We start from the raw sequence: 25,000 nt of genomic DNA on the forward strand, positions 1-25,000 counted from the left end.
AGCTACACCAAGCTACTCTAAAATCCGAGGGTAAAGATATATATATATATATAATATATATATAGCGCAAGTAGGGGGTTCCAGTTAGCTGCAGAGTGCTCGATACGTGAAGTAGAGCAAATATAACGTTTAGAAGAAAGACAACTTCACAGCGTAGCGACTTCAAGTTTCATGTTTGGACAATCATCAGGCTACAGATCTTACATTTGCATTCTAACTCATTTAAACATCATTTTCATATTCTAGGGGAGCGTGCTATTTTAAGTTCGACAAAAGGTATTTGTTCTTGTGTCTGCCTTTAGAACTTAACTCGTTTCTTTTGTTCAGTAGGTGGCGCGTATCTGCTTGTACATAATAAAAGCAGATACGCGCCACCTACTGAACAAAAGAAACGAGTTAATTTCTAAATATAGACACAAGAACAAATACCTTTTGTCGAACTTAAAATAGCACGCTCCCCTAGAGTATTAGAATGGTGTTTAAATGAGTTAGAATGCAAATGTAAGATCTGTAGCCTGATGATTGTCCAAACATGAAACTTGAAGTCGCTACGCTGTGAAGTTGTCTTTCTTCTAAACGTTATATATATATATATATATATATATATATATAATATATGTAGATAGGGTTTTTAGTTTCGCAAGTTATGTGGAAATTAATGGAGCGTGTTTCGCCAGTAGAGAAGAATGTGTAGTTGGTTAGTCCATGGAAAATGTAGGGACATGTAGCGCAGTTTCTCAACTTGTAACTACGCCGATCAGATCAAGCCACTGATCCAACGTACACCGACGGGAAGGCAGGAGGATTGTCCACGGTTGCTTGCTTCAAAACTCTGGAGTCTAATAGAGTTAATGGTCTTGATTTGCTTCGAAAAAATAGGAACAAAATTCGGGAAGATTGTGACAGGTGGTGGATCAAAAGGCGTCAGTTAAAAGTTTATAATACTTTTTACGCAAGACAGCAATGACCAGAACCAGGTTGCTGACCAGCGGTTTTCGTTAAAACAATGGTTTGCTGGGGGTGCTCAGTCTCGCGGGCTCAGAAAACCTGGTTGTGGTCATTGTTATTTAAGATTTTTCTTTTCTGTATGAAAATTCAACAGATTGTCTTGAAATTTGACCTGAGGATCGAGGACTCCCAAGATACCAACCTAAAACATCGTGCGAGGGATTTCCGTTTGTGTGTCACTGCTGCCCGTGACACTATTGTCAGCACAAGACCATTCTTTGATTGCACTCACGTGATAAGACGGCCATGTTGGTGCCAAGACAATAGATCGTTTTCACGTGACGTCATCATTTTCTAAAATCCAAAACTAAAGAGCCACGAAAGTTTTTATCCTCATCAGGCATACGAGGCCATAAGAGGTCAAATTCCCAAAAGATTTTTTCGCTATTGTTCTTTCCACCAACATGGCCACCTTGACGTTAGTTGTAATCAAAGAATTCCGATTGATTTTGTTAGCAGCAATCGGGTCACCGATTGGACGTCAATTTCCGTAGCTGGACATCGATTTATGGATTTTTTTCCCGTTAGCAGTAACCGGGACACCGAAAAACAATCGGAATTTCAGATCTCCGCGATGTTCCGTTTTGCAAACTTCGTCGGCTTGTCGGAATCATGACACTGTTTTTGCCTTCACCGAAGGGATGAAAAATAAGGAATTTTTAATAGTCGAAATCGCGGAGAATTGGAGAGGTGGTTTATAAATTTGTTTCCCACATCAATCCAAGTTTTGGCTTTTTTCATGGAACGGCTTCGAATTAATTTTTTTGTCGCGTGACAGTGAAAATGTTGGGCAAAACGTATTTTTTTGCTGTGCTGCTGTGGTTAATTTCTGTGACCACCGAGTCACGTTATCCCAAGACAAAAAATGTTGGGCCGTGACACACGCACACATTGTGTGCCTATTTTTGGAAATGGCCTACGACTTAACCTTTATCGGTGAATTTTTGATAGGGATATTTGAAACGAAATTTTCTAAGCAACCAATCGGAATATCAAAAAAGTGTCACACAGTTTTGACGATAAACGCCTTGTGAATGAACATTATACAGAAAGCTTCCCCTTGCATTAAAATTTGATACCTGATAAATTCGATCAGAGAGACATCGGTCGCTCAAGGGTCTTGGGCCCCGCTCTTTTTTCGATTAGATGAAGTGACAAAGAAAATATATTTACCGGAAAGTGCATTTCATCATACCCTTTCAATTGATGTATAGTTCATGGCTGTTGCACCTAACAAAGCGCGTTAAAAAGAATTTTCGCAAAGGACACCCCTAAAGGTCTAGCGTAACCTTAATATGAGTATTCCGATTTGAAAAAAACAGGCATTACGATGCGTATGCGTCTACAAAAGGCAATATCATGTCGTGTATATCGATGATGTCCAATCCAGATACTAACCCCGCCTGACAAGGAATAACTTCAGTGAACTTTTGTTATGATAAGCATCTTTGAGGCAATTTATTAAAGGGCTTAAATGGGAAGAAGAGCACTGAATCAAGCTGTTAAGGCCTAGCCAAATACTCGCAACATTTAAAAAAACATGTTCATTTCTCATGATCCCTGTCAAGCTTTCAGTGTCCAAAATGAACGATAATACTTTGCTTGGAGCAAAATGGCAAAAATATCCCTTCAATAGAGGAAGAGACTTGGTTGAAAAATCGGTATATTTTCATCAGTGAATTTTTAATCAGCATTAGAGTAACTACTTTCAATGAATTTCGGTTATAATTTTAGCAATCACCTTTCGTTTTGAAGATCTCGTCTACGTGCCCTAATGGCCCGCCGGGTATTCCAGGACGGAATGGAGTGAACGGGCACAATGGGTTACCAGGCCGCGACGGACGAGATGGCGCAAAGGGAGAGAAGGGAGTGGCAGGACCGTCCGGACCACGTGGTGTTAAAGGTGAAGCGGGACCGAGTGGAAAAGACTTTGACCAGAGAAACTGGAAGCAATGCGTGTGGAGAAGTGAGGACAGTCGCGATATCGGCCTTGTAAAGGTGTGGTAGATTTTAGAAAATTAAACGTAATTTTAAAGACTTCTCTAGTTTAACTAACTGAAGCCGCACGCCCAACTAACCAGAATACCCCAAAATGACAGTGATTTTAATTTCTCCCCCCTCCCATCCCCTCCCCCTTTTAAAAAATATTCTCGCATTTAGGTTGATTGACTGACCTTACAAGGTGTACACAGACAGATTCCAAAATTTTGTTGTTTTTGGTTTGTTTTTTCTTGTACAGGATTGTCTTTTCAAAAAAGCCAAAGATGACACCGCTCTCCGTGTTGTTTACCAAGGCAATTTGTACATCAACTGTGACAAGTGTTGTAAGCGATGGTTCATTACCTTCAACGGTGCAGAATGCAGTGGCCCAATGCCTGTTGATGTGGTGCTGTGGGTGAATAAGGGAGCTGGCTATGAAGAACACAGACCTGGGTCCATAGAGGGCTACTGCGAGAATATCCACAGGGGCAATATCCGTGTTGGGATCAACATCGGAAATTGCAATAATCGTGGTAACTCCAATGGCCACACTGGATGGGATTCAGTGTCTCGTTTGATGATCGAAGAAGTTCCTCGGTCCCAGTAACAAGACAGCGTCACGTTTAACTTCTTAGAGGATGTCTAGTTAAGATATTAGTATGCAATAATAACAGGCAAGATAGTGTAATAACAGGATGATTGTTCAGTTTGAAATAAATATTGCCAAACACTAAGCTTTTTTGCATTTGCTTTTTCTTAAAAAAAGAGTAGCGAGTCTGTGGCACAAGCTACCATCTTGTTGACAGAAAATCGTTTTAGGGTTGAATCAATAGGAAGGCAGAGGAGGGTGTGGGAAGGGAGGTGTCATGCTAGAATGAAACATTTTACTAACAGGCAAATTTTGAAAGAAATCTTTTTGTCACCATCCCTTGACACTTTAATTCTGCTTCTAGAACTATGAATGAATTTACTAGCGAACGATCCAACAACTTAAAAAAAAGGAAGAACCAGACGGATGCAGTGATGAACGAATGGACGAATGAAACCCACTGAAAAACAATCTCTGGGTACGGACTTTCTATTGTGACAATTGATGTCGACAAATTTCAACAAATTAAAACCATTGTTTACGTAAAAAATGATGAGAAGCACCTACATTCACACAGTCAACCCAAATGCAAGGCATGAGCAAACAAATGTGCCTCAAACCGATTAAATCTCCATTCTCGTCACCGGAGCCTCGGATCAAGAGAGGAGCTTTGGGGTCGAGATTGGATAAATCTCCCAAATAGAAATCTTAAGATAATGCGCATCCCTTTCGATGATGATGATGATTTAATTCTATAGCGCAGATTCACATACCATGTTCACGCTTTCCATTTAAAAATGCAATCAATCAATCAATCAATCAATCAATCAACTTTATTTAAAACACGGTAAATGGCTCAGCAAGCAGGTTTTCAGACATGCCGTGTAAGAACTACAAGGTATAAGTTTTAAAACGACTAATAAACAAGGTATAACAGCGCTAAAAATTATTTAACAATCGTATATCAATTCCTATAGTCTCTTATCAAAAGTAACTAATCTAGTTTCTATGTCATGGAAATTTAAACACAATAATAATGATTTGTAACAATCAGAATTTACTATATAATAAGTCGAAACGAGCCATGTAAAAATGTGCCATAGCATTGTAAAATATGTCCTAGGATATCGCACGTTTAAAGCTTGCAAGACCTTTATCTCACGTATTTGATTTGACAGTTGGTTCCAAGCCATTGCACCTCGATAAGAGAAAGGACGTTTAAGAAAATTCGTTTTAGGTAGCGGTAATTAGAGGTCATGGTTCGAACTCCTCAATTTCTAATTGTGAACTTCAGAGGTTCTATGAAAATTCTTCTGAAGATACGTCGGACAATTTCTATTGAATACTTTAAACATCGTAATTAACAAGTGCCTTCTTTCTCTTTCTTCTAAGTGAGACCACTTTAGAGAATTTAGTACCGCTGACGATCGAATAGAGTAATCAGCCCCATTAATAATCCGTGCTGCTCTATTTTGTAACTTTTGTGATTTTTCAGCACGTGTCTTGGAGCAGTCACTCCATTCAACATCACAATAAGCAAAGTAAGGTTGTACAAGTGAATAGTAAATTGTTTTAAGAGTCTCTTGATTTTCATTTAGCTAAATACAGCATACACAAGCCATTTGAGACTGATCTTCCCAGGTTAGCATTTCATCAATAGGAACCCCCAATAGAAACCCCCAATAACTTAGTACAAGGTTTATGTTCAATTCACTTATGTCCAGGTTTGACCCTAATTAGATGCACGCCCAATTTTGACATCCAACATGAAGTGTCCCTTTAAGTTTAAGCATTTGCTACCTATTATCAACAATAAGGTAAGGGTAAAGGTTAGCGTTGGTTTTAGCATTGGGTAAATGCAGCAGTTAATCTTTACTTAAAGAGCAGCGTTTGGGGGACGCTTTGTGACGTAAATTGTCTGTATTCTGAGACACGAGTGATGTTAGAGTTGGTGAGAAGAGCAAGGGGACACTTTATTGAAATCCGCGTGCATCTAATTAATTAGGGTCAAACCTGGACATATCGCTCAATTGGCCTATCATCCATGTAAGACTCCATTTACGTAAGATCTTTGTTCAGAGAAGGTAGGCTACAACGTTACCTCAGGAAGCTTCTAAAGAATGACCATTTGGATTGCTGTATTTATGACAAAATCTATCCCTCTGGCTCTCAACCTGCTCGAATCTACGGCCTCCCCAAGATGCATAAGGCCCGTGAGCCGAACTCAATTCCTCCGTTCCGTCCTATAGTTTCTTCAATTGGAACATACAACTATGAGCTGGCTAAGTATTTATGCATTCTTTTGGAACCTCATATCCCATCTGAATATTGCGCTTTAGACACTTTTACTTTTGTTCTTGAAATCAATGAATTGCCTTTATCGGGGAAGTTCATGGTTTCCTTTGATGTCGAAAGTTTGTTTACAAACATACCCTTGGGGGAGTGTGTCAACCTGGCGGTTGACTACATCTCCAAGGGCAACCCTGACCTCCAGCTAACTAAAACTGAACTCAGAAATCTTTTTAATTTTGCCACTGCTCAAACACATTTCCTGTTTAAGGGTTCGTTTTTTCATCAAATTGATGGGGTGGCAACGGGTTCTCCACTTGCCCCGGTGTTAGCTAATCTTTTCATGGGTCACCATGAAAGGATCTGGGCTCGGTTGTTCCAAAGCCGATTAACTTAATCCAGGATTAGCGTAAACTTGGGTTTAATTTTTTCAACTTTTCGGTGAAAGTTTCTTTTGCTTATTTTTGTTCTTCAAGATTGACTTCCTCTAATGTTAAGTTTTGCCCAATATCAGCGTCGAACAGCATTTGGGAATAGAGAAATAAACTCCTTGGTTAATTTTTAATATGGGGTTAGCGTTTATCGGCTTTTGAACAACCGGGCCCTGGTTGGAAAACTACAAGGCCTCCAGTATTTTACTTTATCGACGGTATGTTGACACTTTTGTCTATTTGACACTGAACATGACGCTACTTTGTTTTTTGTCTACATCAACGAAAGACATCCCAACATACGTTTCACCATGGAAAAAGAGATGGATAAAAAAATCCCCTATTTGGATGTTCTGATTGACAACAGTCAACCTCTTTCTCCTATTACCAAGGTCTCTCGTAAGAAAACTTTCACCGGTCTATTAACTAATTATTTTAGTTTTACCCCATTCTCTTACAAACTTGGCTTAATCAGGACCTTAGTTGACAGAACATACAAGATCAACAACACGTGGGTAGGCTTCCATGAGGATATCAAGAAATTGTTATTAATCTCACGTAAAAACCGTTTCCCCAGTCATATCGTTGAGAGAGTCATTACGCAGCATATTACAAAAACTCAGACCCTTTCGAAGACACCTGCTAGTCCTCCCTCTAATCCTACACATTTTTTCAAATTACCTTCTGTTGGGCCCTTCTCGATTGTAACACGAAACAGATTACGTAAATTACTTAAACGTTATCGTAACAATCTTGATGTTAAGCTAGTCTTTTCTTCCTTCGAGATCCGTAGTATGTTTAGTGTGAAGGACCGTGTGCCTGTTGAACTTTGTTCGAATTTTGTCTACAAGTTTACTTGTGCAAGCTGTAATTCTTGCTATGTCGGCGAAACTAGCCGACACCTCTCGACACGCATTCGCGAACACTTAAACAGGGACAGGACCTCACATATCTTTCAACACCTTCAACAATCCGAGGCATGCGGTAACTCCTGCTCTGCTGAATGTTTTGAAGTTACAGACCGTGCAACCACAAAATTCCAGGTCAAGATAAAAGACGCGTTACATATTTCCTGGGAACCTTCCTTAAACAAGCAACTATATCATGTTAATTTAACTCTCTCGTTCTAATCAACATGTTCCACTATACACTCTTTTTCTTACCTTTGGCTATTTTGTTAGATTCCCAATCTATTTCACGTTGTTATTTATCTTTGTTTAGCCGTGGTTTGAGGATACAAGCATGTACTTGGAGATCTTGAGATGGTTTTAGTAAGCGCCGAGTACTAGGATTCATGTGACTGATTGAAACTATATACTTTGCCTTTGAGTAGACTCCCAATCGTGAGTAAGTGCGATCTGTGTTGTTGTTTAAAAAGGTAAGTTGTCGTAAAACTGTTGGTAAAAATAACAACGCATCGTTTCTAAGGAAACGATACAACCTAAAATAGTCCCCTGAAAGGACATGGGGTTACTAGAAAAACAAAAAACCCAGGAAGATTGAAGGAAATAAAAGGGAATAGATTAACATTGGCATCGAGCATACTAATCATTTCCGAGTTAACTTCAACTTTTTTTTACCTGAGCGGCAAGTTGAAACGCGTGGTTTTTAGTTCTACTCTTCGTGTGACTTAAGTACTCATGTTACATAAAAAAGACTGCTCGTCCTCTGTGATGCTTTCACCGGGGCAAAGCACAGAACTCAAGCTTTATCAGGCGAGGGTTTTTATCAGGATGGGAGACAACACGATATGCGAGATCCTTTCGTAGACACCATGTGCCTTTATTTCAACCAGTCGAGCCTACACTAACGGACACCTCCTGAACCCGGACCCCAAAACGCGGTCCCGGCGATTCCTCTTCTAAAACACTACATATTAAAAAACCTCCCGTAAGCGGACATCTCTCGTTAGCGGACAAAGACAGTAACCTATACAGGGTCTACAGGGTCTGCAGGGTCTAAGATACCCTTCCTTAAGCGGACAGTAAACAATATCAGGAAAATGTCTATCGAAATCGTTTCGATTAATGATTTACACTGTCCTAGCCCTACAGAGTACATCGTAGGTTTCCTTTTTAAAATTTTTTTCAAGCCAGTCGCATGAAAATTTGTCTCCTTGAAATTGAAACTCGCAATGCAATTCCAGCTGCTCCTCTGTTTATCGACTTTTCCATGATAAGAACCATTGCTGAGGTAGACGCACGCTTCAGGAACTCCGTCACCCAATCTGTAACATATTCTAATGAACGATTTTTAGTTTAAACATTCATTTCAACACGATGGTGATTGAAGCGTTTCCGCTTATGGGATCGTGCATTTAAGCTAACTAAAACTCAAGCAATAAAAGTATATTAAAATCGTCTTAAAAATATAAAAAAATTATCATTGTTATTATTGTGGGGGATTGTTGTAGAGAGTATGCCTGAAAGTCGAAATTACGTAGGTTGTCAGAAATAAAGCCATTCTAGTGTAATTCCTATAACGTTGGATGTCTTTGCAAGGTCCGGAGTAAGAAGGTTCTACACAATAGACCGAATGCATAAATGGCGGCCAAAAAAATATTTTTTGTTTATGTGCTTATTAGCCTCACTAGCTCGTTTGCATGGACAAACTACAAAAGAAATGTTGCTTTAGAGCGAGGCTAGTGAGTGTATTTAGCACATAAAACAAAAGATCTTATATGCTAATGTTGCCAACTTAACTTTGTACATAAAGTGTAAAGAGTCCCATTTCGCGTTGCAAATGTCATCTTATACAAAACGTGCCCTTACTAGGAGAAATCTTTGAAAAACCTCCCTTAATTCCATATAGAAAAGGGAGGTCTTTAAAAGATGTATGCAGCAAAGCTCAGAGGTCTTTGAATTTCCTATCTTGACCAATCAGAGTCGTGTTTGGCCTGTCTACACCTTGAAACATACAGGTTGTCGTAATTAAGAGCTTTAAAAGACTTATTGTGGTGCATTATACACCCCGTATTGCACGTTTTTTTTTTCAACCTCCCATAAGCGGACACCAACCCTTGGTCCCGAGGGTGTCCGCTTACGGGAGGTTCGACTGTATTCCTATTTAATGGCACCTTGGCCATTCATCACTTTAGTTCAGCCTGACAGCTTTTCCTATTTGTATTTCACAAAGCTGCGATGAAGTTTATATAAACGGGCAAAAGAGGAGTCAAAGAAGCGAAAAATGACGCATCGAGACACAGAAGAGTAAAAAAACAGAGAAAGCTCCCAGCTTCTGTTCTAATTTCCTGCCGTGGCAGAGGCCTCTTTTCTTTTCACGTCGTGGCAGCCCAGCTAACGCAAAAGAAAAGAGACCTCTGTTAGCAGGGAACTGTTCTGTATAAACAAGATCTTACCAATAGATCGTTTTCACGTGTGACGTCACATCGGCCATGTTGGTGTACAAGAACAATAGACGTTCTCTCCTTTGGGAACCAAACTCTATTTTTATGCATATTCCATGCATACATTTTGTATTATTTTGTACACCAATATGGCCGCCAAGTCACATGAGTGAAAACCATCTATTCTATTCCATAGAATCTCCAAGTCACAATTAATTAAGTATTCAAGGACTAGAGGAGATGCCTCACAAGCGTATGCGGTTGTCTGATCTGCCTGGCTGCCTGGCATTTTCAACTTTTAGGTTATTTCGGGCAGCCAGCACCCCTATTATCTGCTGTACTATTGTTATTATTGTATAATTATTGTATAATTGTTATTAGTTTATTGTAACTATGGAGTGAAATAAAGTATTGTTGTTGTTGTAGTCTAAGAGAAGTGTCTTTTAAAAAGTAATTAAGATCGTTCATGTAAACATTAAATAATAGCGGACCTAGCAGAGACCATTGTGAGAGCCTTGTGTTGACTGATCTCCACTCGGAATACATATTATCGAGCTTGACTCTCTCCTTCCTTCCACGGAGATAAGAACTCATCAGCGAAATGCCCCATCTGATAGCCCATAAGCTTTCACCTTGGCAAGCCACAACGAGTGGCAGACAGAATCAAAGGCCTTGCTGAAGTCTACAGCCACAGCCGCCACGCCCTCTCTATTGTTAAGACTTAATCTCCAATCTTCTACCATTTTCAGTAGTGATGTACAGCAAGAATGACCCTTTATATATCCAGACAGGTTAGGGGACAATATGTAGCAAACTGGACCGTATAACTGATCAAACATGACCCTCTCATACACCTTAGACAGTGCAGTCAAAACTCACACAGGACGATAATTCGCTTTATCTGTCTCATCAGTTTTCTTATAAATTGGAGAGACATCACTTCACTTCCATACCGCTGGCCATACGCAAGGTTCAATAAAATAATTAATCAGAGTGGTCAGCGCTTGCGAGATGGCCGAGGCAGATATGCGCAGCAGTCGTTGTGATATATTGTCACAACCGACTGCCTTCCTTGGGTTAAGCTTATCCAGAATTTCCAAAATGTATCCACAGTTTACTGTGTAAAAATTAAACGACTGCCTCATTTTTGCCTTCTCGCTAATGCACATGATATACAAAAATTTGGTTTATCAACGGAGTTGATAATGTAAATTGACCACCGTACAGAGATTCTAAAAGCTGACGTTTCGAGCGTTAGCCCTTCGTCAGAGCGAATCGAGGGATTATGGGTTACGTGTAGTTTTTATAGTAGAGTAGGAGCTACGCTATTGGTGGTAACATGGCAACGTGAAAAGTAGGAATATATTAATTAAATGAAAAGAAACGTCAGCTTTTAGAATCTCTGTACGGTGGTCAATTTACATTATCAACTACAATGCACATGATAGTTGGGTGGCCAGTGAAGTCCTCCATCCTGTTGCCATCGTATTCAGCCATCGTATTCGTTAAAAGCTTCTGCAACCTGCAGAGGATCTGTTATCAACTACTCATCCTCCAACAAAACGAGCTGTGAACGCGACTTCGCTTTACTACGGAGCAAAGGCTTCATTTTCCTCCAAAACTCTCCATGGTTTTTAGTATTTATTGAGACATCCATGCAAAGCGACTTCATTCCCCTTCGTTTTAGCCATATCACTTTATTTCTTTGTTAGGGAAAGGCCTCCCAAGATGAATCAGAAGGATTTTTAGCGTGTACTTTGAACAGATGATTGCGGTAGGAAATTCCACGTTGTAACTGTGGTGTTAGCCAGGAAAGCTGGTCCCTTCGGACGCGTTTTTTCTTTACAGGAGTGTGTGCGTCCAACACTTGACAATAAAGAGTACCCCAACGGTCCCATAGGTCGTTAACATCGTCAAAGGCATATGCCGAGTCCCATGGGACACGCCCTAACTCACTTTCTTTGAAATTCGTCATACTTCTGTAGACAAACTCACGCACCTTTGGTCTAGGTGTCTTACTTTTCTGAATAGCATAAACAAGGTCATGGTCACTTAAACTGAGCTGCAAATTCCCGCATACCGCAAACCGTTCTAGGTGGCTAGCCAAAACAACGGCGATAAATGTCTTTGTTTTTTCAGTGACGCGTGTTGGCTCCCGTATCTGATTACCAATGCAGAACCGCTCGCAAAAATCCTTGAACAAGGCATTTTCGGGCAGCTTCTGCAGGTACCGGAGCACACATTACGTAAAACAAAAGAAACAAAAGACAGAAAACAAAACAACTCCAAATAAAGACTAATCCCAAGCGACCAAAAACACAATGCTTTCCAGTTCCTGCAAAAGACCCCATTTTTGGTCCTGCCTTCAGTTTCATCTACCATCATGTCCAAATTGCAATCACCAATTACCATGACCTCCTGTGGGCTTCATACATCATTTCCGCGGCCCAAGTTAAAGACGAAATAAAGTCATCAAGTGAAGCTATGATTTTCGCAGTTATGAGCGCAATTTTTGCAATTGCGTAGAGAAGCCTGAAAATTTCAGGACCTCAACGGGGTTTGAACCCGTGACCTCGCGATTCCGGTGCGACGCTCTACGCATCTGAGCTATGAAGCCACTGACGTTGGGAGCTGGTTATTTGTGGGTTCTAATGGTCCCGTGAGGAATGAATCAATGATGAAGTGGTATATGAAATGAATCATAGCTCATTTGGTTAGAGCGTCGCACCTGAATCGCGAGGTCACGGGCTCAAACCCCGTTGAAGTCCTGAATTTTTTAGGCTTCTCTACGCAATTGCAGAAATTGCGCTCATAACTGCGAAGATCATAGCTTCACTTGATTCCATATCCGCAGTTCATATATGATTCATTTCATATACCATTTCATAATCGAAATAAAGTCAGTTGGTTTTCAAAGTTTCTGTGATCTGTAGCAGGCGCACACAATAAACCTTGAGTTTCTTCTATCTGAAACATCCAAACAAATTGACTCTCGAATAAGGGCCGCAAGACCACCTCTTCCTTTCTTTCGATCACGCCTAATCAGAACGCGGTAGTTGGGATGGTGGAAAATACCCGCACAGGAGTTGTCGATTTTCGTTTCGGCAAAACATTATGTCGAATAAAGCTAGATTTAGCATAACCTTCATGTTGTAAGGAGACTATGGAGATTCCCTCAGTCTTATTTCTTTATCGCTACAAGTGTGTTTATTCTCGTTCACTGGCAGTGTACTAAGCCAGCCCGATTTAGCACCTTTTTAGGGCCGATTTACACGGTACAACTTTGTCGCATGCGACAACGGCTTACGACAGGCCCACGACATGATTTACGATTGTTGTGTACGTCTGCAAAAATGTCGTAGCATTTTAAAACATGTTTTAAAACGCTGCGACAATCGTAAAGTCATATCGTAGGCCTGTCGTGAGCTTGTCGCATGCGACAAAATCGTATCGTGTAAATCGGCCCTTAGACTGACAGCAGTCTATCTTTTGCTCGAAAGTCCGCCGAGAGAAGGTTATGGCGGCTTCGACCCCTGGCAAACCGTTCTCTCGGCGGATTTTCGAACAAAAGAAAAACTGCTCGCAGTCGAGCACCTCTTGAATGACTTTTTGTCGGATGCTACGATAATATATTCTCCCATATGCTTGGTCAGAGGTGTCTGAAGGCCAGTTCTTTGGCTTTTTTTTATAGCGTCCGATTCTTACCACGGATAACATTCGTAGTCATTTGCATAATCATAAGCAAGCAAATGCAAAAAATAGCTTGTGAGATGTACTATACTTCATTGTAATTTTTGGATTGAAATCCCGGGGCTTTCACTAACGTGCATAGTTAATAGATTTCCGGTTGCGTACAGGATGAACTGTGGCTCTTTCCTCCATTTTCTTTTTTTCCCTCATCCTTGACCAAATATCCCTTTATGCATCAAGTGTTCTGACGTTCGATTAAATATTGATGATTTTGGCGTCTACTTTCATTTTTCCCCTACGTCATTTTCCATATAATTTTTATCTTTAAAGTTTGGTCTGTTCTTTCCTAATTTCGTTTACTTTCCTGAGTGAGCAAAATGAATTAGTTCTAAATCTGGTATAAGGTCAATGATAGGTCCAGTGCACACGTTTAAGTATTAAAATTCCTTCCTAAGTATTCCCGAACTGCAAATTATTTTACATCGACATTGTGGACATAATGCTGCATTAAGCTTTCAGGGATTTTTCATTGCTATCAAAAAAAGCTTTTCTCAGTTTTGACTGAGATGTGTTAAAACAAAACAAACTGGAATGAAAACAGAGTCTTCCGTCCCATGGCAAACGCTTTTTGGGCTCGTCACGTGACTAGCCATAAGAACGTGTGCACTGGAGGTCACCTGATCCCTTGTTGGTCCGACATATCCAATATAACCACATCTTATACTAATAATAGATATGTCCGTTCATCTGTTTCGATTTTGTTTTGCCGGACGTGACGTTTGTCGCAGTTAGACTTAGACAAAGACATCTATTTACAGTTTATGGTCTGTAGTTCCGTTGTCAAGCAAGTGAAGGCACTTCGACTGCATGCTACAGTCTCAGACATAATGACACTTCATGCCAACATCCTCTATTCCCTCTCGTGCGCTCCCTGCCCCTCTCAATATTAGGGAGCTTAAGCACGCGCGTTTTTGAGAGGCGGACGGCAACCGGAAGAGAAATTTTCGCTTGCCAGGGCAGTGATGTCTCCCAGATTTTTATACCAATCATCTCTAACGGGGAAAAGATCTTGGCAATTTAAATGTGATTGTGTGTAAACAAATTAAAAGGAAAAACAGCTCACTTCCGGTTGCCGTCCGCGTCTAAAAAACGTGAGTGCTTAAGCTCTCTAATGTCGGTCACGCTAAAACGCAGACTGCAGACTGTGCAGACCGTGCAGACCAGGGGTAAAATCCCGGGGGTGGGGGGGGGGGGGAAACTCACATATGAAACGTATGAAACGGGGATGCTCGTCGTCTGACTCGTCTCGCTTGGGGCTGTAAATTCGTAAACAGGCTAACCGAATGTTATTTAGGCCTAACCGAATTTTCATTTTACAGACGGTCTGCACAATCTGCAGTCTGCGTTTTTCAGTGTCCCTGTCAATGCTGTTTTTCGTACTTCAGTCACCAAATCTTTCATACCAACAATGAGAGGGAAGGAAGAGGCAGAAGTGGGACTGTAGAATGGTTATCGACTGACGTCTGTAAATAGAAATATTAACAAGACCAACCTTAAGGTAAGTAAAACTTGATCAACCTCATGATTATGAGTTCTGATCTTCAAAGCGAGAGGTATAACTAAATTTCACCGCATGATTTGTGTAGAATAAAGATCCCTTTCATCTTTTTCCTGACTCGAATTGACCTCAGACTGCTCCTAGCAAGTCACTCATAAGACTTCATTCGTGATCTGTTTAATTTAAAGTACGGTCATTTTGCAGAGTTACGAGTAAAGATTTGCTTGAAATTGACTCTTACCGAGGCCGTGCCTCACTCGAAGCCGACATCTTACGAAGATAAATTATCAAAATCGAGAAAGGCCGTATCTCAGCCGAAAAATGCAATCAATTAAGAAAAAAACGCGAGAGCAACCTGAAATTTCTCCATGAACGCTCAGAGTGCCAGTAAGGAGGGCTGGTAAACCGTTATACTCTTTTTTTATAGATAAGAATGTTATTTTTCCGGCCAAGACTGATTATTCTTATTTTTCTGCTAATTTTATGCTGATAATATTGTTTGCGGATATTCTTAGATTATAGCGTATGACATTTCCGTTTTAAAGGGACACTGTCACGATATATTTGCTTAAAAGTGTTATAAATTCACGAAATTAATTAATAATAGTCCCTATATTCATGTAATATTAAAGAACTTAATTAGCTCTAACTAAATGATTAAAAGCAATTTCTTGAAGAAAGTCCTCACTGCAAAAATTTCAACAATTTCGATCCAAAATTGAATCTTTGAAAAACTGACATCCTTCAAAAATCCACATCGCAATCCGTTTCCATCCTCGCAATCGTTAACCATCCTCACTTCCTAATGGGTTTTAATCATTTGCCGCGGACTGCTCTACAAAATAAAACCAATACTGTTCAGCTTCCAATGATCGATATATGTTTTTGAGATTTTCAAAATCATGTTAAAAATGGTGACATTGTCCCTTTAATGACTTTGATGGCGCTGAAGTGGACTGCTCGCGATAAACCCTGATTTGACATATGCAAATGCTTCCAGAAATGTTGTTAGCATCTAACATACGGCTAGTGCTGCTTTTTGTTGTTGTTTCGCCGTTTGGAGAAAAGAGGAATTTTATGCAGTTTAGTTAAAGCATATAACTGTATTGTATTTACAAATTTTCAACACAAAATTTGTTCTTTTCAAAATCTCTGCCTTGGTGTTTGTGCTTCAAGTTTTCTTTAAATTTTGCAAATTTTAACATCAATATTCTTATTTATGATCATGGCCTTGGCCGGAATGAAATTTTTACCTAGGCATTATATCAGGAAAAAGCGCTTCTTTTATATTGATTTAATTTTTGATATGTAGCCTCTTACTGGAACTTGAAATAAATATTAAATGTTATCAAAATTGTTACGGAGGCAAGCGAGTGCCTCACCTGTTACTAGCTACAGCCCCGCTCTGCTTTTTTTTTTTCAATGAACTGCTTTTAGCAGGCTTTTTCTCTAAAAGTTCCTTGAGGGTTTGTATATTCCCGTTAAGACAAACACATAAGTGCGTTTACTTATGGAAGTTCGGTTTCGTCGCAGTCCGTTCGCGTCTAATGCGTCTCGCACTTATTCCCTGCCTAATTTTGAATTAAAGCAAGCTTAACAGACTGCAAAGTAGACTACATTTTTCACGGAATTATACATGTCTGCTTTCACTGAAGCGCGGTGAATTATCAACCTTGCAACTGGAACTATTTTGGCGGATATTTCCTCGTCACAATCTTGCCCAGACATTGAAAGATACCAGAACTCGAAAGCAATTTAAGTTTACTTCCTGCTTCAGGATATATTGCGCGTGTGTAGTGACTCAGCAAGAGCTTTAAAATTTGCATGGCAACGGAGGACTCAAATATAGGGCTAGGCAGAAATCGGAGTTGTCAAGTTATTTTGAGTTCTTGGCGGTATGGCCTAACACAACTTTAGAATGGTTATCATAACTTTAACAAGAAAGTTTCCCTCTGAGTTCATGCTTCAACGTGAATGTCGAAATTTCCTCATCCACGTGCACGCTTTGTAAAATAACCGGGCATCAAACGAGCGCAGTATACGATAAAGCAACGTCAACCTCGTGTTCTCCGAAAAGCGTTTGCTGTTTGCCTTGTGTTGATGAAAATACTTTAGTTATTTGTCGCTTTTACTTCAGAAACATTAAACTGGTAAGTAAGAGGTTTAAAAATGTTGTCGCTATGGGGTCAGCTTTTGTATACATATTTTGGTTTATCATGCATAAGATAGAAAAGGTGCGAAATTAAGGAGGCTTGTCGCTCACTGCGTTGTGATTTGTAAATTCACTAATGAATTGAGAATTATTTTTAGGGACAACCCTCATTTTTCGGTAATGGCGAATATTTCAACATTGATTTGGAGAATTATTTTTCTGCTGTTACTTATCATGCAAGATCGAGTCGCAAGCACAAGTCTTGGAGGTGATATCACTGTAGATACCAATCTAACGGTAAATGGATCTCCTTACGTCGTATCAGAAGATCTCGTTGTAGCTGAAAACGCCACGCTGACTGTTCATCCAGGAGTCCAATTACACTTTGATACTGGAGTTGCTTTACGAGTAAAGGGTTCTCTGCAAGCGAAAGGGAATCCACGAGAAAGAATAGTCTTCACCAAATCACCGGTTAACCCAGTTAATAATACTTATAATGATGGAATACGCCTAAGCGATGGGAACAGTTCTAAAGAAGGTCGGTTAGAAATTCTCCATGGAAGACAATGGACACCTGTGTGTCATAATCGTTGGGATATGAGAAATGCTGAGGTAACTTAAATGCATTACTACAATCAATATTCTTTTCCCCAAGGCACGAATTATTCACACCAAGAGACTATGGTGTAGCCTGTTCTTCAAACTCGTATTTGCCGAGGTTTACTCCTTTCACAGGTGCAAAATTACAAGGAGTTGATCTTGTATAGTGTTAGCAAAGTGGTAACTTGATTTTTCAAGACCTCGATTTTTCAAACTTTTCATTAACTCGATCCTAAACTTGCTTCTCCGCCCCTACCCCCCCCCCCCCCCTCATTCCCCGCTGAGTCTATCATTGTAATTTTACCCTCGATTTCTTGAAGTACCCGATTGTTAAAAGCAACTTTCGTTACACCACCTCGTTACACGTAATCGGGATTTCACTTTAAAATGTTGAAACAGTGGAATCCCGATAATTCGAACCTCCCGATTACTCGAACCCACTCCCTCTTTGCCCCCTCCCCCCTCAGCATTGTAATTTAAATTTTAACCCTTAGTTCTCGAACTAACCGATGTTTCAATTCCTTTCGAAGACTGAAATCAGGTTCGGACAAAGCGAGATTTCATCATAAAGCTTTCATTCAGGCTTATTAATTATTTGCATTTTGATTTCCTTCAAAGCTATTTGCCTGAATAATCATAAAATGAGTCAGCTTTATTCTGAAACCAAAAGTTGCCACCCCCTGCCCTCCCCTCAGTGTAGCAATTTAATCTAACCCCGATTTCGCGAATTACCCTAATTTTGAAATCAACCGGTTAGTTTTCCTAGGAGGCTTGAAAAATCTGGATTAGAAAGTAGAATTCTGAATGTTAGACAGTTGAATGCCACTTTCTTGAACACCCGATATTTCGAACCACCCGATAACTCGAACGAAAACTCGTTCCTCTCACCCTCCCCCCCTCCCCCCTCCTCTACTAACCCCTTCAGTGAAGCATTGCGCTTTTAAGTTTCCTACCAATTTCAGGCGAGCTCTAACCGATTTTTACTTGAAGGTTCGGAAAAATCGAGATTTCATCATTAAGCTTTTACTCAGACTTGCTGTTAGTTTGAATAATCATGCAATGAGTCAGCTATATTTCTCCATTTTTGGAGTGACAATCGTTTATCAATGCAAGCCAAGGAAAATTATATCGGCTTTTAGACTCACTAATTGTTATACAGGTGGAAAGAACGTCAATCGATCAATCAATCAGTCAATCAAATTTTTATTGATTTTTTTTTTATCACGGACGAAGAAAAAATACAGAGAAAAGCAGAAAACAAATATAGGTTATGTAAGTAAGAACTATACCGTTAACGGCCGCTCATAAGCTCTGGGCTTATACAACTGCGGCTTTTAGACGAGCTTATAAACAGACGGGCTTATATTCCTGGGGGCATATAACCGAAATAAAAAACTGTTGCATTGGTGGAAATAGTTTTTTCATATAGTGGTTTTTTATTAAGCCTTAAAACATCATAATAAAACAAGGAAAGCCAAAGTGGGGCTTATAACCCGCTGTATCTAAGCGGCAGTTTACGATATCAGTTACAAAGTGACAGAGCTTTGCATTTGGCAGCTGCAAGTTTAGCATTCCATAGTTTTTAGGTTATACTAGGCTCAAAGCTTTCGATTCAGTTATTTGCATGCTAACATCGTTCTCTATGATTACAGGTTGCTTGTCGACAGCTAGGGTTTCTGGGCGCCAAAAGGTACTACAGACATCTCGGGGGAACTAGGTGTAGTTGCTTGAGCGATGTCAAGTGCCAGGGGACTGAGATGAGTCTGGTGGAGTGCAAAGATAGAACTGCACATTTTTATTGCGGTAAGTCACATAGGGAAAAATATGGTTTCAGTCATGGTTCGATGGTTGTTTGAGTTGACTAATATTAGAGAGCTTAAGCAAACCACGCCGGAAACGACAACGAGAACGCCGCGACACAAAAGTTTAATGAGTAGAACAACGGCTGTGCAAGTGCGTGATAGATCTTTGGACTACCGAACGACGGTAGCTAATGATTTTTATTATATAGATACTGATGAAATACCAGGATTTCTCCTTTTACTAAAAAATCATATCTTCCCCGCGCGCAGTGAGCATATCATTTTTATCTTTCACATGCGAGAATATAGGTGTCGTCATGGTAACGAGCTTCCGGCTTGTTTATTTTTACTGACTGTAGGATTAGTGAAAATAAAAGGCCTTGCAATTGTCCGCCTTTTGGTTTTCTCGGATATTGCTTAATTATGTAACATTTTTTTCGCTGCCTAACTAGTGAATTCCACGGTTAATTTCACCTGAAAAACCGGCTGATCGCATGAATCACGAAGGGATGAGTGTGATATCGGTTTTTCCAGCGAAATCTACTGTCGAATTCACCAGTTAGGCAATCAATTTTTCTTGAATCGCAAGAGTCTTAAAAAAAAACAAGCAAATCCTCAGCAAGCGAACGGAAAAGGAAAGAAACCATTTGAGAGTCGACTGTCAAACGCCAGCGAATAGGAATCACGCTAAAATTAGAAATCACAGACGTACTATAGCTCGTGATGTGACAGATCGTACTTTATTTATTTCACTTTATCTCTGAAAGCGAGATTATTTACACTTTGATGTATTTCATTGAAACACGCCAGCTTGGCTTAGAACCAGAATCGGCTAGAAAGGACAAACTAGATGTCCAACAAATTACCTGTTAGTACTCTAAACAAACTTCTGAAAACACAAGCTGGTGATATTTTTCCTTATACTTTTACGAGAAGATTCGGCGCGCGCGGAGCTCCGCTATAAATTCATATTTTTCCTAGGCGTTGTCCTCGGGGTCGCCCTCGTCATTGCTTAAGCTCTCTTTCCTTTCAGGGGCCCTTCCGGAAACCGTTTTTTGTCCTCTAAACACTAGACGGGATACTGTAACAGCTGACGGGATACAGCTGACCTTCCTTTCTTTCCTACCAGTGCATCCAGTTTTTTTTAACTCGAACTTTTGGCACTGCCCTAATTTTAATTGGACACGATTGAATGTAGAAGTAAATATTTTAAAGACACTCTGCACGGTTATTAAAAATTCTTAGGAAAAAACAACCTTTCCCCAGTTGTTCCAAGGGTGGATATCGCTATCTACCGGATAAATCACTATACGGTGGATAGCATGCATAAAATTTAACCCCTATTAAAAGGCCATCCTCGGGGGAAATGGATGGTGTAAAGCAATAAGTGCAATATCAATAATTTTGATGGCATCTAAAATTGCGGAGGCTGACCATGGTCCTTCAAAAGGAACTGGCGGCTTATAGAGGTAAAGCAATAGAAAAGCCCCTATCGGGACTGTGATTACTGGCCGCCTAAAACGGGTGGCCGTTCATGATAGTTGGCCGCTTAATATGGGTTTGACCGTAGTTTGTTTGGTTTTTACTTATCCACTGGTTTGCGATTTATCTAGTGGATAGCCTTATCCAAGCTTGGAACACGGGGCCTTGGAATCTTAACGTGATATGTCACCGAAATAAAGCATTTTTTTCCTTGCCAGATCATTATGAAGCTATTGGATTAGAGTGCTACAGCCTGGCAAACTGGAAAGGAATTGAGTTTTCTACTTCCGAAAAGCTCTCCTCTCTTCAATACGTAGACGTATCCCTAGCGCACGAAGCAATGAAGATCAGGGAGGTCCCTCCAGATCTTGACCACGTGACAGTGATAAGTTCTATATATGGAGTGAGGTCTGCCAATGCAAGTTCTCAGCTGACTATTAAGGATTGCATTATCAGCGATAACGTGTTTGCAGGCATCCAGATTAAAGACAGATCAAAGGGACTTACCATTGAGAACACTGTAGTGAGTAACACAATGAACGGACACGGGTTAAGTTATAACAGAGATGCTGATCCAGTTAATTTTTGTTCAGACGAAGTGGAAAATATGACTTCATTTCCAATTTATTTCGAAGCGTTGGGAAAACGTGGAACGACTGGCGACTGTGCCAAGGTTAGATAACAAAACTTTAAATTTTCAATTAGTTAAGTAAGGTCTGCTGGTGAATTGGTGAAAGATCATATACATCTGAACTTAGGAGAAATATATGACGACATCAATGATCATCGCAGTTATATACACAACTGTAAATTTAAAATTCCCAGTTCCCAGTTGACTAGATAGCTCAGTTGGTAGAACACTGCATGTACCGCAGAGATCATGGGTTCGAATCCCGTTTAGGCCTGTCCCGATTGTGGTCGGCAACCTTTGATCAACTTTTGGCGTTTGGAGCAACTTTTATGCGGTTCTAGCAACCTCGAACAAGCCTTTTCGCCTTTCTGAGCCAACTTTTGAGCAAAATATAGGTCTAGAGCACATATCAAGCGCGAAAAAGTCGACGATTTGACAGAAAACTTTAATTTATGCGAACTTCTGAATGTTTATTAACCTTTAGAAGTTTGAATACATAACCTGTCACTTGACAACGTTCGGCAAGACGTCAAATGAACGATGCGCTTTGTTCTGCTACACTTATTAAAAGTATCCTAAATTTCACCTATATTTGCGAGCAACTCTTTAAAGGGGCTAGGTCACGCTATTTTAGGCATTTTCAGCACTGATCGAATGGTCATAGAATCAACTAAAATATCAAAATAACTGTTCAAAACTATAGAAGAACTTTAACAAAACACAGGGAAGCCAAGAAGGGACATGGATGGACAAAACTGGAGAGGATTGAAATGGATTGAATTTGGGTAAATTTGAAAAACGTCGGCCCACCTTTTTTCAAATTTATATCAGTCTATATTAAAATGTCATTTACAAAACTTGAAAGTCATTCTCAGTTGTTATGTTACCGTGATTTTGTAAATGAAAGACTCTTGCTGTGCCAATTTGACGTTTAGAGCTCATAATTAACAAAATTAAACAAAATTACCTAAAATACCGTGACCTAGCCCCTTTAAAGAAGGAAAAAGAATATTGGCCTGAATCTTGGAATTTCACACTGGATCTCTGAACTGCAGCCAGGAACTCGTTTTTTATTTGTTCATTATTTTTTTCTAATTATTATTTTATTTACTTATCAGGGACGGATTTAGGAGGGAGGGGGGCTGATTGGGTTTTGGAGAAGCAAAACATAGAAAGGTATAAAAAGGTTGTGAATACTATGGTAGAAATAAAGGCAAACTCTCTGTTTATTCATCTTTCACCCACTTATCTAAATTTACAATACTTTGATTTTGCACATAGTGTACTATGTTCAAGTTCTTTGGCAAATTATATCAAATTTGTTCACTTTTATAAGTAACTTATTTTCAAATTTTGACCACTATACCGTGAATGTTGCTCTTGTAAGAAAAGTTTGAAATGAGCACTCCCCCCTACTTCCCCCCTTCGCTCTCAACCCTAGGTTTTAAGTAATTTAGAGGCATGCACTGAAACAGATCGAAACATAAATAGAAAGAATGCTGAGTTGAATTAAGCATATGGAAGTTTCTGTTAGTTGACCAACCCGTCAGCTTGTCACGCAACTGGCAACATTATAAGGGATCAGTGAAACATAACATTTTACTTCTTTGAATTCTGAAATTTTTGCTCTAGACTATTAAAGCTCGTCCAGGACAGTTCTTGACCGTGTATTATCAATCAATGACTGGAGAAGACTTCGAACTAGATGTACGCGACGGCAACAACAAAAACGCCTCACTACTCAAGCTCGTCAACGAGTGGACAGGTGTCAATGAGGCTGTCATGCCATCGTCAAGCTCTGGTCACGAACTCTACATAAGGTTTCGATACAGGGCGGGACATTGGAAAACTGCCAGAGTAAAATTCTTGATCACCAACGATCGAGGTAGACAAATTTTGGTAGTCGATTATAGTTTTGTTAATTTATAATTACGGTAAAACTTAAGGACCGTGTGGAGTCCAATTCGGTCGGTAATCGTACAAGTGATTGACAAAATCGGAAGAACCGTGAAGCGAATTACGAGTATGACTGCAAACAGAATTGAACGACAAGATGTGTCCTGTTACAAATTAATCATAAGCACAAAAAAAAAAAAAAAAAGAAAACAGCCAAATGTGATAAATGCAATTTGCTAAACAAAAATATGGAGAATAGCTTGAAAAATGACTGTAAGTTTCTTTCAAAACAACCATAAGCGATAAACCTCCACAATTTTGAAAATCACCCGTTGAAATTGGGTCCTGTTAGTGATTGACATCAATGTTTTGATTCGTGGATTTAGCTGAGAGGACTTACAATGATTGGCTCATGTAACTGATCACAGTACAGCTTTGCGAATTAATTAGTGCAAAATAAAGCGGTTAATGCACCAATCACATTTGAGGAGATTGTAATTGTTATGATTAATTAGAGAACACCCAAGAAAGTGTGCATGAAAAGCCGTACCTCTATTACTCGACGGAAACACATAGTTAGTATGAGCCGTTAATGCAATGTTGGCGCGAGCAGGAAGAATCTGGTGCAGTTTGATTATCGAAATAAACGAGTGCTTTTTCCCGCGGTGGTTTCTAAAAGAAGCATGGAACACTTTCACCTTATTTCCATCGAGATATAGAAACACTCGTGAAATTAAAGTTTAAGAGAACTCGAAAAAGTTGTGGAAACACTTGCCAGCGGCTCTTGTTCTCACAACATTTCCCATTCTTCCGAACGTCCCCTCGTGTCTCTGTAACTCGATAGAAACAAGGAAAATGTTTTCAATTCCTTAAATAATTCATTGCCCACGACTAATCTTTTGTAACTGAAGAAACACAGGCATCATGCAGGCTAATAAGTCCAAAAGGTATCTTTCAGGAAGGGCATTTAGAAAACTGGCATTTCTGCTAAGGTTGTAATTCTGTTTCTCTGCAGATTCTAGTTACATTGTGATCTTTCATATCTTTTTAGATGCTCCCTCTCTCGTCATATCAAACTGCACATTCCGTGACAACCACAAAAAGGGCGTTTCCTTAACAGACTTTATGGGAAATACGATCATTGGTACAACTACTGTGATTCGGAATAGTGCAGGAGGCATGACTGCTGAACGAAACGCTGGAACCCTCACAGCCACCCACAGTCATTTTATCAACAACAGCGCTAATGGTTTGGAGATCTTAGATAGCAGCTTTCTGTCATGTAATCTGCACGGGCTGTCCAGCAAAGAAAATGAAGGCAGCGGGTCATATTTCTATTATGTTGCTTCTCTTAACAGTAATGTGTCTCATTCGGCGTTTGTTGGAAACACTCATAATGGAATTGCAATCGCTAAAAGCGCCAGTCAAATTGCATTCAGAAACGTCACCGCGGTTTTAAACAAGTACAGTGGCATTCACATTTATGATGGTCAAGTCTCGTCCAGTTTCGAATCTTGTAATTTGTCGAACAATAGAGAAGACGGTT

At 39.9% G+C, this 25,000-nt stretch overlaps 2 protein-coding genes across 3 annotated transcripts in view; both read left to right on the top strand.

The window, feature by feature from the left end:
• The window catches only part of LOC138060248 (collagen triple helix repeat-containing protein 1-like), a 7,291-nt gene extending 3,569 nt beyond the window's left edge, over window positions 1–3,722 (top strand). Inside the window, exons 2-3 of one of the 2 annotated variants that reach the window (XM_068905986.1) lie at window positions 2,764–3,006; window positions 3,248–3,722. In XM_068905986.1, the coding sequence (XP_068762087.1) occupies window positions 2,764–3,006; window positions 3,248–3,595 (591 nt within the window). In that variant the 3' untranslated portion in view covers window positions 3,596–3,722. Of the gene's footprint in view, window positions 1–2,742; window positions 3,007–3,247 lie in introns of both variants that reach the window. The other variant, XM_068905985.1, reaches the window with a different exon arrangement.
• Window positions 3,723–16,753: 13,031 nt separating this feature from the next.
• The window catches only part of LOC138060237 (protein bark beetle-like), an 89,369-nt gene continuing 81,122 nt past the window's right edge, over window positions 16,754–25,000 (top strand). Inside the window, 6 exon segments of the mRNA XM_068905974.1 lie at window positions 16,754–17,041; window positions 17,202–17,655; window positions 19,296–19,446; window positions 21,146–21,600; window positions 23,191–23,443; window positions 24,506–25,000. The exon segment at window positions 24,506–25,000 is cut by the window's right edge and continues 431 nt beyond it. Of these exon segments, the coding sequence (XP_068762075.1) occupies window positions 17,224–17,655; window positions 19,296–19,446; window positions 21,146–21,600; window positions 23,191–23,443; window positions 24,506–25,000 (1,786 nt within the window). The 5' untranslated portion in view covers window positions 16,754–17,041; window positions 17,202–17,223.

This window comes from Montipora capricornis, chromosome 8 (genome assembly GCF_036669925.1).
Source record: "Montipora capricornis isolate CH-2021 chromosome 8, ASM3666992v2, whole genome shotgun sequence".
Taxonomy (NCBI): domain Eukaryota; kingdom Metazoa; phylum Cnidaria; class Anthozoa; order Scleractinia; family Acroporidae; genus Montipora; species Montipora capricornis.